Raw genomic sequence first — 13,543 nt, 5'->3', positions numbered from 1 at the left:
TGTCTGTTGTCACCTTTGACATTTGGGTTTTGAAAGTAGCCTAGTCTCTGTAATAGTTATATGGGCCCCATATGAATTTGGTCATGTAATATCAATTCAGCTTATAGGTCACCACAGCAGACTGACCATAATGTGTCATGAATTGTCATAATATTTAGAACCTCATTCAGAGCTTATAATAAAAACTAGCATGAGAATAGAAAATGTGTATATAAGACCAAGAGTAAATCATTCGACCTTTTGAACCTCTGTGAAATTTATGTAATCATTACAACTCTGAAATACCAACTTACTGACATTTCTCCATTTCTTATTATGCTTACTTTCTAGGTGAGTATAAATCTCCCTTTTAAACATCTACAATGCTTTTGCTATTGTTGCTTCCTGAAGCAATGTATTCCTATTCTCTCAATTATTTGTGTGAAGAAATTCTTCCTGTGCTCACTTTTAATCAACTTATCTTGAATTCTAAGGTTATGACCCAAGTTCTGAAATCCCCAATTAGCATTATATATCAAATCACCTTTTAACTTCCTTATCTACATGGTATATAATTTCGGTATACCTATTATCTCGTCACTTCAGATGACATCACCTAGGTGAATTGCTGTAAAGTCTCGTTATTAAAGTATCCATGTAGAGTTTGGATGTTCAATATTGTAATTGAAGTCTAACCAGAGGCCTGTGAAATCCAATTTTCTATTGGTACTTTTGATCACTTTTTGAAATTATGAGCTATCTTTTAATGACTTCTGTATCTGATGTTTTGAATTGCACACTCCATTCAAATGCACTTAAAAAGAAACCATATCAGTGTGTCACCTGATGGCATACCAGGCATGTTAGCCAAATCTAATGGCAAAATGTCAAGGACATGCATTTTGAAATGAAATCTGTGCTGTATACACCATCTTAATGCATTATAAATGTCTCTCCTGGCTGTACTTCCGTTTATATCTTCATAAACCTAACCTCATTCAAAAGTCTGCTGCTGATAGCCCAACTCTCACCAGTTTCCATTCACCTTCAACACTCTGCTTCCTGACCTACATTGGTTCCTGATTTAGCAATGTTTCATCACTCTCTCCCTGTTAGTCTAAAATTGTCTCTTTAATTTGGGCTCTGCTTGCCGCTTGATCAATTTGCTGTTCATACTAAACTGCTACTTTTGATTCACATACCTCCATTTAAAATGGTGCCTGTGTAGAGCTTTAACAGAAAGTCTGCCTGCTGCTACCTTGCTGACTGTAAAGTTCTTTTAGAGTTTTCAATGTTTTGTTGATTCACCCAGGTGCTCTGGCACTGATGAATTCAACCAGTTTTAACACTGCAGATGTTAATATTACATGTATTTGGCAGGTTTCTCTTTTGTAATATACAATGTCTCCCTCTAAACTGTATTCCTTATGGCCTATGTGCTGCCTTAAAGCTCGTCGAATTTTCTCAGAACCTCAGCTTTAATAAAAACCTTTCTCCTGCTTACATGCAGAGTATTCAGATGAGCAGAAAAAGTAGAGCAAATGTTAGCCCTTTCTAGAGCAGGAGGAGCATCTAATAGGACCGAAGGTAACTTTGGAATCCTGCCGTTCACCAGGGATTTTACCGTCTAACCATTTGCAAAGAGTTATTTTCACACACTTCCCATGCCAGCCCAGCACCATTTGCAAATTTACAATCTGGTTGATCAGCCAATATTTCATGTAACGTGGCATCTATCACTTTGTGGTTTCTCTCACCGAGACCATGACTGATGGCTCTCAGCCATCATGTACATAATTACCATGTTCAGGTTTTTACCTATGGCTCTCAATTCCTCATTTAAAAATTCTCCGCTGTTATCAGTCAGGAATTTTGCCGGTCTACCTAATCCTGTTCCCACCCATTTTTCTGTGACCTTATCGGTAATGGTTCATTTGGCCTTACCATATATTACAGTGGTAATGCCAAATCTGGTCGCCATACCTACACAATGTAGCAAAAAAACCCCACTATTTTTGTCCCATACATTTAAGTTCATTGCCATTGCATCATTATATTCCCTAGCTAATGGTGGTGGCAACAGGATGTGATAGTGTTTTCCGATATTTTATACAGATTTCACACGGAGCAGTTATTCGCTCAATAAGTTCATTGTATTATTTATCCAGTGTTCCAGCATGTCACAGTAAAGCCTTCAGTTTTTGTGGTCCCGGTTGTGCAAACTGTCAATGCAACTTCCAACCGATCTTTTTGTCTACCAGATTCTGCTTTTCAGAAGTTAACACAGCTTGGCTTCCTTAGTGGCAGCAATAGTGGCCTGATCTAGTAGAATGTAGATCCACTGTCGTCTTGAACACAATCACTCATTTTTCATGTCTCGTGTCATGTGTGCTTTCTTCATCGAAAACCCTCTTAACAAGAGAGGTATGTAACTAGAAACCACATCTCTACTGATGAAAAGGCTGATCCCAACTCTCCTGCAAGGAAGGACTACCCTTTTGGAAGATGTTGATATGCTGTCATCTCCAAACTTGAAGCATGTAGAGCTTTCATACTCCTTGGCTTTCTGCCAATCTGCCCCACAGACTGTGGAAATGTAAACACTATCTAAAACTGCACAGTTGAATGAATCAGCCATCAAAATGCTGATCACTGGATTCAGATTCTGTGACCAAAACAATTCTTTTATGGCAGACCCTGTCATTATTTTCAGTCATGGGATTGATTATCTGTCTCGTACATTATTTCAAAAACTTGACTGTAGACAATGTATTGCATAATGATTCTTGGAATCACACCAAAACATTGATTAACCATTCCTCGTGCATTTTTTTGAATTTGAGCACCAATTGTCTGGATATCAATGCTGTTAATATGACCATCTTCAGAATGTCCACTTTCTGGCCATTCTTACTGGTAGGATCTGCCAGTCCTGCTGACAGTACACCCTGCTGTGGATATCCAAGAAGCAAGGGTTGCATTCAACGGGAAACCCTCTTGACAACAGATTGACCGGAAGATCCTGTTGCCGGCTAATGGCAGACCACCTCCTGCTGTCGTGAAACACTCAGCGGATCACGTGGTAATTTTCACCCCCTATTATATTGGGATCTGTGTTTAACATTTTGTCGATCTTGAAACCCGGCCACCATCGAATCCTCCAACCTTTATTTTACCAGAGTTTCCTGCATTCAAAAGGAAAGTAGCTAGAAATGACTGTCTTTCTAAAAAGAAATTTTAGGACAGCCACCACTTAGTCTAGGAGAGTGTCTACTGTGAAATTGATCTCCCATCATAAGACCATAAGACATAGGAGCAGAATTAGGCCACTCGGCCCATCGAGTCTGCTCCACCATTCAATCATGGCTGATATTTTTCTCATCCCCATTCTCCTGCCTTTTTCCCATAACTCCTGATCCCCTTATTAATCAAGAACCTATCTATCTCTGCCTTAAAGACACTCAATGACCTGGCTTCCACAGCCTTCTGCGGCAAAGAGCTCCACAGATTCACCACTCTCTGGCTGAAGAAATTCCTCCTCATCTCTGTTTTAAAGGATCGTCCCTTTAGTCTGAGGTTGTGCCCTCTGGTTCTAGTTTTTCCTACAAGTGGAAACATCCTCTCCACGTCCACTTTGTTCAGGCCTCGCAGTATCCTGTGAGTTTCAATAAGATCCCCCCTCATCCTTCTAAACTCCAATGAGTACAGACCCAGAGTCCTCAATAATTCCTCGTACGACAAGCTCTTCATTCCAGGGCTCATTCTTGTGAACCTCCTCTGGACCCTTTCCAGGGCCAGTACATCTTTCCTTAGATATGGGGTCCAAAACTGTTCACAATATTCCAAATGGGGTCTGACCAGAGCCTTATACAGCCTCAGAAGTACATCCCTGCTCTTGTATTCTAGCCCTTTTGACATGAACGCTAACATTGCATTTGCTTTCCTAACTGCTGACTGAACCTGCGCATTAACCTTAAGAGAATCTTGAACAATGACTCCTGGGTCATCTGGACTCGAAAGATCAGCTCTTTTCTCTCCTTACAGATGCTGCCAGACCTGCTGAGATTTTCCAGCGTTTTCTCTTTTGGCTTCAGATTCCAGCATCCGCAGTAACTTGCTTTTGTCCCTTTATATATCTTTATATCATCTACAAACTTTAACAGAAGGTCCAGCCTCTCTTCATTATACAAATCATTTCCATTTCTGAAAACACTTTATTACTATCCTGTTTTTTCCCAGTAAAGACAAAGCCAAAGCCATACCTTGCTTCTTCTAGGGCAAAGCTGTAACTCGTGTCCATGTTTCCATCTTGTTTTACCATTGTTGATATGGTAAAGTTTCACTGAAATTCGATGGATAATCAAAGCTTGAGATTTTACATCTTTCCTCTGCCATCCTGTAACTTAAATTTGTTGAAGCAGTATACTTCTTTTCCTTCCGAGGGTGAAGACAAACTCCTGTTTGCAGCAACCAATCACAAAGTTTTAGATCAAGCAAATGTGATCTACCTCTTTACATTTATGCTAAAAGTGAAGAATTATTTTTATTTGTAAGTTTACAAAATACCTCTTGTTCATCCATGTTAATATGATATGTCAGTTTATGATGGAGGAATAATACACCAGTTTGTCTTGCCTTCAGCAAGTTTATTCTGCATTTTAATTTGAGTTTGTTTATTTGGTTTGACCTTAAAAGAGGCCAACTCAGCAGAGATACAAACTCCATATAATTACCTCACAGCAACTGTTCCAGCTGTGTTCATTTAGGGTGGCATAATGGTTAGCACCACTGCCTCACAGTGCCAGGGTTCAGTTCCCTGCTTGGGTCACTGTCTTTGCAAAGTCTGTAAGTTCTCGCTGTGTCTGCATGGATTTCCTCCGGGTACTCCGGTTTCCTCCCACAGTCCTAAAGACGTGCTGGTTAGGTGCATTGGACATGTTAAATTTTCCCTCCGTGTACCTGAACAGGCGCTGGAGTGTGGTGACTAGGGGGTTTTCACAGTAACTTCATTGCAGTGTTAATGTAAGCCTACTTGTGACACTAATAAATAAACTTTAAAACTTTATACTGTTTTGAAGGTTGAGCCAATAATGATTACCTGCCTTTAGTAAGGCAATTAGCTTAACAATGTAATTGTCACAGTATATACATGCTGATACATTGACAGCAAATATTAAACTCATGGGTCAATTTGGTTTTTTTCTTTTTGTCATAATGTAACTTTCAGTCTTGTCTAATCCCCAAATCTGTTGAATTTTACATTATAATCTGTTTTCTTTTGTATATTTATTTTAATATCCAGTGTGAAAATCTGCTTGCTCCTGAATATTTGCCCAGTTACAGTCCAATTACTTGATCCATTACAGTTTATTTGTTCATAATGTCTTCTGTATACTTCCAGTATTCATTCTCCTCCACTTTGAAGAATGAAGCAGAATATTCATTTAACATTTCTATTATGTCCTTTTCTTTAATAACAGATTTGGTCACCATATTGATAATGCAACCTACTTCTCCTTTATCACTTCCTTTGTTTTATACATGTATTTTTTTAATCCTTGCTGTACTTGATAGTTCCCATGTCTCATGTTAGTTTTGGATCAAGCAAATGTGATCTCCCACTTTACATTTATGCAAAAAAATTAACAATTATTTTTAGTATGTATGTTTACAGAATACCTCTTGTCCTTTTACTAAATCCTTGTTGTGACTCCTTTGCAGCTTGCCTTATGCGCTAGGAAATCTTCCAAAGTTGAAATCTCTGTTGCTGGAGGGTAATCCACTGCGTGCCATTCGCAGGGATATTATTAATGTAAGTCATTCAATTTCCTACAATGTACAGTTTTCAATAAGAGATTTTAATAGATTTTATAGAGTTTAAATTAATTCTGAATTGTTTTCTCCTAATAACATGCTGAATTCCTTAACTCTGACTCTCCAGCTTTACACCTCTTCGTGGCAATCATTCCCAGAAGACACTTCAGCACCTCTTAGGTGCTGGTTGTGATCTAGCACTATTGAAGTCTGAGAACCAGGATCATCAGTTATAGTCGATAAATGGCACAGAAAGACCAATCAAATAATATTTCATAGAATCGTAGAATGTCTCCAGCACAGAAGGAGGCCTTTTAGCCCTCTGTGTCTCTGCTGGCTCTGTATACATGCAACTGAGCTAATACCACACCCTTGACTTTCCCTATAGCTCTGATAAATTTTCTCTTTGTCTGTTTATCCAGATGAACAGTAAGAAGTCTCACAACACCAGGTTAAAGTCCAACAGGTTTATTTGGTATAAGCTTTCGAAGTGCTGCTCCTTCATCAGGTGAGTCACTCACCTGATGGAGCAGCGCTCCGAAAGCTCGTGATACCAAATAAACCTGTTGGACTTTAACCTGGTGTTGTGAGACTTCTTACTGTGCCCATCCCAGTCCAATGCCGGCATCTCCACATCATATCCAGATGAAAACCATGATTGACTGTGCTTCCACTACATGTTCAGGTGGTGCATTCTAGATCCTAGCCACTCACTGTGTAAAAAGGCTTTTCCTCATGTCACCATTGGTTCTTGCGTCATGCACTGTATATCAATGTCCTCTGGTTCTTAAATTGTTCCCATTGGCAAGAGATTAATCTGTACATGCTCTGTCTAAACCCTTCATGATTTTGAATATCTTTACCAAATCTCTTCTCAACCTACTCTTTAAGGAGAACAGCCTAACATTTACCAATCTATCCACACAACTGGAGTCCTTCATCTCTGAACCATTATCATAAATTCTTTCTGCATTCTCCCGAAGGCTTTTAGTTGTTAGTGCTCAGAATTGGGGACACTACTCCAGTTGAGGCTGTTCCAGTATTTTATAATGATTCATCATAACCTCCTTAAGTTCCAAAGACTTGGCCCACTGAGAAATCAGACTTTCTCCTCCTCTGTCTTAAATGGGCAAACTCTTATTTTTAAACAGTAAAGGATATAAGAAGCAGTTCTGAGAAGGTTTATTAGACTAATACCTGGAATGGGGTGTTATAGAAATGAGAAGCAGGAAGAGGCCTTTTGGCCCTTTGGGCCTGCTCCGCCATTCATTTTGATCAAAGCTGATCATCAAATTCAATATCCTGGTCTCCCCTCCCAGATCCCTTGATCCCTTTAGCCCCAAGAGCTATGTCTAATTTCTTCTTGAAATCAGACAACGTTTTAGCCTCAACTACTTTCTGTGGTAGTGAATTCCACACATTCACCACCCTCTGGGTGTAGAAATTTCTCCTCACCTCAGTTCTAAAAGGGTTATCCCTTATCCTCAAACTATGACCCCTAGTTCTGGACTTCCCCATCATTGGGAACATTCTTTCTGAATCTACCCTGTCTAACCCTGTTAGAATTTTATAAGTTTCTATGAGATCCCCTCTCACTCTTCTAAACTCCAGTGAATATAAGCCTAACTGACTTAGTTTCTCCTCATATGACAGACCTGCCATCCCAGGAATCAACCTGGTAAACCTTTGCTGTATTCCCTCTATACAAGGACATCCTTCCTCAGATAAGGACACCAAAACTGCATACAATACTCCAGGTGTGGCCTCCCCAACGCCCTATACCATCGCAACAAAACATCCCTATCCCTATACTCAAATCCTCCCGCTATGGATGCCAACATACCATTAGCCTTCTTTACTGCCTACTCTACCTGCGCACTTGCTTTCAGCGACTGATGCACGAGGACGCCAAGGTCTTGCTGAGTATCCACCTCTCTCAATTTACAAGTAATAATCTATCTCCCTATTATTGCTACTAAAGTGGATACCTTCTCACTTATCCACATTATGCTGCTTCTGCCATGCATATGTCCACACACACAGCCTGTCCAAATCACGCTGAAGCATCTCTGCATCCTCCTCGCAGCTCACCCTCCCAACTTTGTGTCATCTGCAAATTTGGAGATAATTATATTTAGATTCCTCTTCCAAATCATTAATACATAAAATGAACAGTTGAGGTCCTAGCACAGATCCCTGTGGAACCCCATTAGTCACTAACTGCCAATCAGAAAAAGACCCATTAATGCCAACTCTTTGCTTCCTATCTGCTAACCAGCTTTCTATCCATCTCAAAACATTACCTGCAATCCTATGTGCTTTAACTTGACATAGTAGTCTGTTATGTGAGACCTTGTTGAAAGCCTTCTGAAAGTCTAAATAAACCACATCCACTAGTTCTCCTCGGTCAACTCTATTAGTTACATCCTCAAAGAATTCCAGTAGATTCGTCAGGCATGATTTCCTTTTTGTAAATCCATGCTGACTTTGTCTGATTATATCACTGCCTTCCAAATGCTGAGTTATGAAATCCTTGATAATGGACTCTAGCAACTTCCCCAGTACCGACGGCAGACTCACTGGTCTATAGTTCCCTGTTTTCTCTCTACCTCCCTTTTTGAATAGTGGGCTTACATTAGCTACCCTCCAATCTGGAGGAACCAGTCCAGAGTCCGAAGAATTTTGGAAAATAACCACCAATGGATCTACTATTTCCACGGTCACTTCCTTAAGTACTCTGGTATGAAGATTATCAGGACCTGGAGATTTATTCACCTTCAGTCCCATCAATTTTTCCAAAACCATTTCTCTACTAATGCTGATTTCCTTCAGGTCCTCACTAAAACTTGTTTCTCTCAGAACTTCTGGTACATTATTCATGTCTTCCTTTGTGAAGGCTGAAGCAAAGTATGAATTTAATTTTTCAGCCATTTCTTTATCCCCAGTATGAATTCTCCTGTTTCTGACTATAAGGGGTCTACATTTATTTTTGTCAATCTTTTTCTCTTTACGTACCTATAGAAACTTTTACAGTCAGTTTTTATGTTCCCTGCTGGCTTACTTTCATACTCTATTTTTCCCTTCTTAATCAATCCCTTGGTCCTCCTTTGTTGAATTTTAAACTGCTCCCAATCCTCGGGCCTATTGCTTTTGCTTGCCAATTTGTATGCTCCTTCCTTGAATCTGATACCATCTGTAATTTTCCTTGTAAGCCATGGTTTGGCCACAATTCCCTTACCACTCTTGTGCCAAACAAGAATAAACAACTTCTGGAGTTCACCTAGTTCAAATGCCTGCCATTGCCTGTCCACTGTCTTTTGTTTCAGTAATGTTTCCCAGTCCATCATGGCCAATTCATGCCTCATACCATTTGAGATTCAGGACCCTAGTCTTAGAATCAACTACATCCCTTGGACAAAGAATTCTACCATATTATGGTCACTTGTCCCCAAGGGTTCTTTCTCAACTAGATTGCCAACTGATCCTTTCTCACTGCACAACACCCAGTCCTTGATGGCCTGCTCCCTTTTTGGTTCCTCAACGTATTGCTCCAGAAAACCACCCCAAATGCACTCCAGAAATTCCCCCTCTATTGTACTGTGACTAATTTGACCCTCCCAATCTATATGCAGATGAAAGTAACCCATAATCACAAATGTTCCTTTAACACATGCATCTCTGATTCCCTGTCTAATGCTTTTCCCAACATTACCACTAGTTAGGTAGTCTATATGCCACCCTCATCAATGTTTTTTTCCCCTTATTGTTTCTTAACTCGAGCCATACAGATTCCACATCATCTATGCTGTTATCCTTCTTCAATATCGTATCAGTATCAACTCCTCCACCTTTTCCTTTCTGTCCGTCCTTCTGAAACACTGAATAGTCATCAATATTTAGTTTCCATCCTTGGTCAGCTTGGAGCCATGTCTCCATAATGGCAACTATATCATACCCTTTTACATCTGTCTGTGCAACTAATTCATCCATTTTGTTTTGACTGCTCCGAGCATTCAGGTACAAAACCTTAAGGTGTGCACTCTTAACATTTTCTTTTCCTACTATTTTTTACTCAGTCCTTATCTGACTCTGGCCCTTGGTTTCTCTGCCTATCACTTTCCTTATTCTCCTTGCTGTATTTTCCTCTTGTTCTTAATTCCCCCTGCTCTGAATCCTTGCAAAGGTTCCCACCCCCAGCCATATTAGTTTAAACCCTCCCCAACCACTCTAGCAAGTATCCCCACTACCACAAGGACATCAGTCCCGATCCTATCCGGGTGTAACCTGTCCAGTTTGTACAGGACCCATCTCCCCCAGAACTGGTTATGAGAAGAAACAGGACAAGTTCAGCTTGTATCTGCTGCAGTTTAGAAGAATAACAGGTCATGTGTTTGAAGCATGTTCACAGGCTTCTTATTCTAGTTCTAAATTTTTGCACAAGAAGAAACATCCTTTCCACATCCACTCTGTAGACTCCCCTCAGAATCTTATTATGAGATCAATATTGAACACAATACACCAGATGTGGTCTCACCAATGCTCTATATAACTGAAGCATGGCCTCCCTACTCATACATTTAATTCCCCTTACAAACAATAACATTCTATTTGCTCTCCTAATTACTTGCTGTAACTGCATGTTTGCAATTCATGTACTAAGACACCCTGATCCCTCTGCAACTCAATTGCTCACCATTTAGATGATTTGTTTTGTTTACATCCTTCTTGCCAAAATGAACAATTTCATATTTTCCCACATTATATGTCATTTGGCAAATACCTGCCCACTCACCAAACCTATCTATATCCTTTTATAGCCGCCTTATGTTTTATTCACAATTTTCTTCCCTACCTAACTTTGTGTCATCAGCAAATTTAGTAATTGTACCTACGGTCCCTTCATCCAAGTCATTCATATAAATTGTAAAGATTTGAGGCCCCAGCACTAATCCTGGTGGCACACCACTCTTTTTACATTTTACCAACCAGAAAATGATCCATTTATGTCTACCCTGTGTTGCCTGTTAGCTAGCCAATCTTTTATCCATGCCAATCCTTTATCCCTACACCATGGACTTCTGTTTTCCACAATAACCTTTAATGAGGCACCTTATCAGATGCCTTTTGAAAATCTAAGGACAGTACATCCACTGGTTCCCCTTTATCCACAACACGTTATTTATTCAAGGAACTCCAATGAATTGGTTAAAAAGATTTCCCTTTCACAAAATCATGCTGACTCTGCCTGATTACCCTGAATTTATCTAAGTGTCCTACTGTAACATCTTTAACAGCTTCTTACATTTTCCGTATGACAGATATTTCCTGCTTTCTGTCTCCCTCCCTTTTTGAATAAAGGAGTTATATTAAATACTTTCTAATCTAATGGGACCTTCCCCGAACTTAGTAAATTTTGGAAAATTAAAACCAAAGCATCCATTATCTCACTAGCCGCTTCTTTTAAGACACTAGAATTAAATCCATCAGGATCTGGGGACTTGTCAATCCACAGTTCTAACAATTTGCTAAGTACTACTGGTGATTGATTGCAATTTTCTTGAGTTCCTCCTTTCCAATTCTTGATTTACAGCTGGGATAGTAACTTGTATCCTGTATGGTGAAGATCTGTTCAATCCATCTTCTTATTTTCCATTATTAATTCCACGGATTCACTTTCTATGGGACCAACGCTTACTTTGTTAACTCTTTTTTAAAAAAATATCTGTAGAAGCTCTTATCTGCCTTTATATTTCTAGTTAACTTTCTCTTCTACTCTAATTTTTTCTGCATTATTAATCTTTTCAACATTCTTTGCTGTTCTTGTATTCTGTCCAATCTTCTGACCTACAAGTCATTTTTGCCCAATTATGTGCTTTTTCTTTACGTTTGATGCAATTTTTAACTATTTTTAGTTGACTACGGATGGTGGGTCCTCCCGTTGCAATTTTTCTTTCTTGTTGGAATGTATCTGTTTTGTGTATTCAGAAATATCTTAAATATCCGCCACTGCGTGTGCAATTCTCTCAAAACATTTTTAGGTATTGACCCCGGCGGAAAAACAGTGCAATTCCCGCTGTGTCGGTCAGCACGATCCAGATCGCAATCTACTCTCACTTGAGACATTTTTTTGAGCTCTGGGTGATTCCCACCAGGAAAGAGATGCGCAGGATCTAAAGAAGCCTGTATGACAGGCTCCTCGGGGATTGGAGTGCGCTGATCTCCAGACAACTCTACAGACCCCCCCCTAACTCGACGACAAAGAACTCCCCTCCCTCACTTGCTGGCATCATCACCTGCCTCCAAGTGAGCGAAACCCTGCTATGGGGTCGCCAAAGACCCACCCCTTCACTCCCCTCCTCTCTTCTCATTTTCCCCAATAGTGGTGCCAGTACTCCACGAACTGGAACCTATTTATCCCACACCAGTCTGTAAGATGCATTAACCTCCTCTAATCTTATTTGTCCTGTGCCAGCTTGCACGAGATTCCGTTAACAGTCCAGAGATTACTTTTAAGGTTCTGCTTCTGTGGCATGATGGCACAGTGGTTAGCACTGCTGCCTCACAGCTCCAGGGACCTAGGTTCAATTCCAGACTTGGGGGACTGTCTGTATGGAATTTGTACATTCTCCCCGTGTTTGTGTGGGTTTCTTCCGGTTGCTTCAGTTTACTCCCACAGTCCAAAAATGTGCAATTTAGGTGAATTGGCCATGCTAAATTTCTCCTTATTGTCCCAAAATGTGTAGATTAGATGGATTAACCATGGGAAATGTGTGGGGTCACAGGGATAGGGCAGGGGAGAGAGCCTGGGTACGATACTTGGTCAGAGAGTTGGTGCAGACTCAATGGGCTGATTGGCTTCTTCTGCACTGTAGAGATTCTATGATATGATTCTTAATTTGGTTCCTAGCTCCTCATGCCACCTCTTTCTTTGTCCTACCTGCGTCATTGGTATCCACAGGGGCCACGGCAACTGGATCCTTCCCCTCCCACTCCAAGTTCCTCTCCAACCCTTAGTAAATGTCCCAAATCCTGACACCAGGCAGAAAACGCCACGTTCTGGACTCTTTGCAGCGGAAAATCCTCCCAGAGACTGATGCATCTTGCCCATAGTCCTTGCCAAGTGTTTCTATGTTTGCGAGTGACAGCTAGTGTTGAACACTGACCTTGTCCAAATTATTTTAGCATGCTGATCTTTAAGTTTTTTTCTTTCTCTGAGTAACTCGGGTGTTTCTCAGTTATCTGCATAACATTTGTTTTTTCCAGAGAGGAACTCAAGAACTTCTCAAATACTTAAGAAGTAGAATACAAGGTACGAAACCAAAACTGGATTTGACTCAAATGGCTATTTAAGTGACAGTGATGCAATGATAACCCAATTGGTGTGGCCATGTTATATTTTGAAAGGTTTACCACTCTTCAGAGGATGCCTCCATCTTGAGGTCTCCCACTTCAGTAGCAGTACCCACCTTGCCTGGTAGGGCTGCTGGTTGCCCAAAGCCTCTGGCACTCCCATTGACTCTCCAGGCTGTGGAGCCCACCTGCTATTCTTAATTGAAGAGAGCTGCCCCTCCTTGTATCTCCCTGAGGGTTCTGCCTAGGTTCTTGACTCAAAATTTGGCCTGGCAAATTGGGGCCCTGGAACAAACTTGCTTTTCCTTCAATAATGGTGCATTTTCAAATTTGGCCTTTGAGGCTTAGAGAGAGTTTTTGTCAGCCTTTCCTACACTCACAAGCAGCTGCACCTTGTCAA

The 13,543-nt window shown here is 40.5% G+C and overlaps 1 protein-coding gene across 1 annotated transcript in view; it reads left to right on the top strand.

Annotated features, from left to right (window-relative positions):
* lrrc40 (leucine rich repeat containing 40) overlaps positions 1-13,543 on the top strand; it is a 60,998-nt gene that overhangs the window by 24,242 nt on the left and 23,213 nt on the right. The window contains exons 8-9 of the mRNA XM_078206787.1: positions 5,701-5,791; positions 13,057-13,102. Coding sequence (XP_078062913.1) covers positions 5,701-5,791; positions 13,057-13,102 — 137 coding nt within the window. The remainder of the gene's footprint in view (positions 1-5,700; positions 5,792-13,056; positions 13,103-13,543) is intronic.

The sequence above is a fragment of the Mustelus asterias genome, unplaced genomic scaffold (assembly GCF_964213995.1).
Source record: "Mustelus asterias unplaced genomic scaffold, sMusAst1.hap1.1 HAP1_SCAFFOLD_1785, whole genome shotgun sequence".
NCBI classification, from domain to species: domain Eukaryota; kingdom Metazoa; phylum Chordata; class Chondrichthyes; order Carcharhiniformes; family Triakidae; genus Mustelus; species Mustelus asterias.
This window is presented reverse-complemented; position numbering and strand designations above follow the sequence as displayed.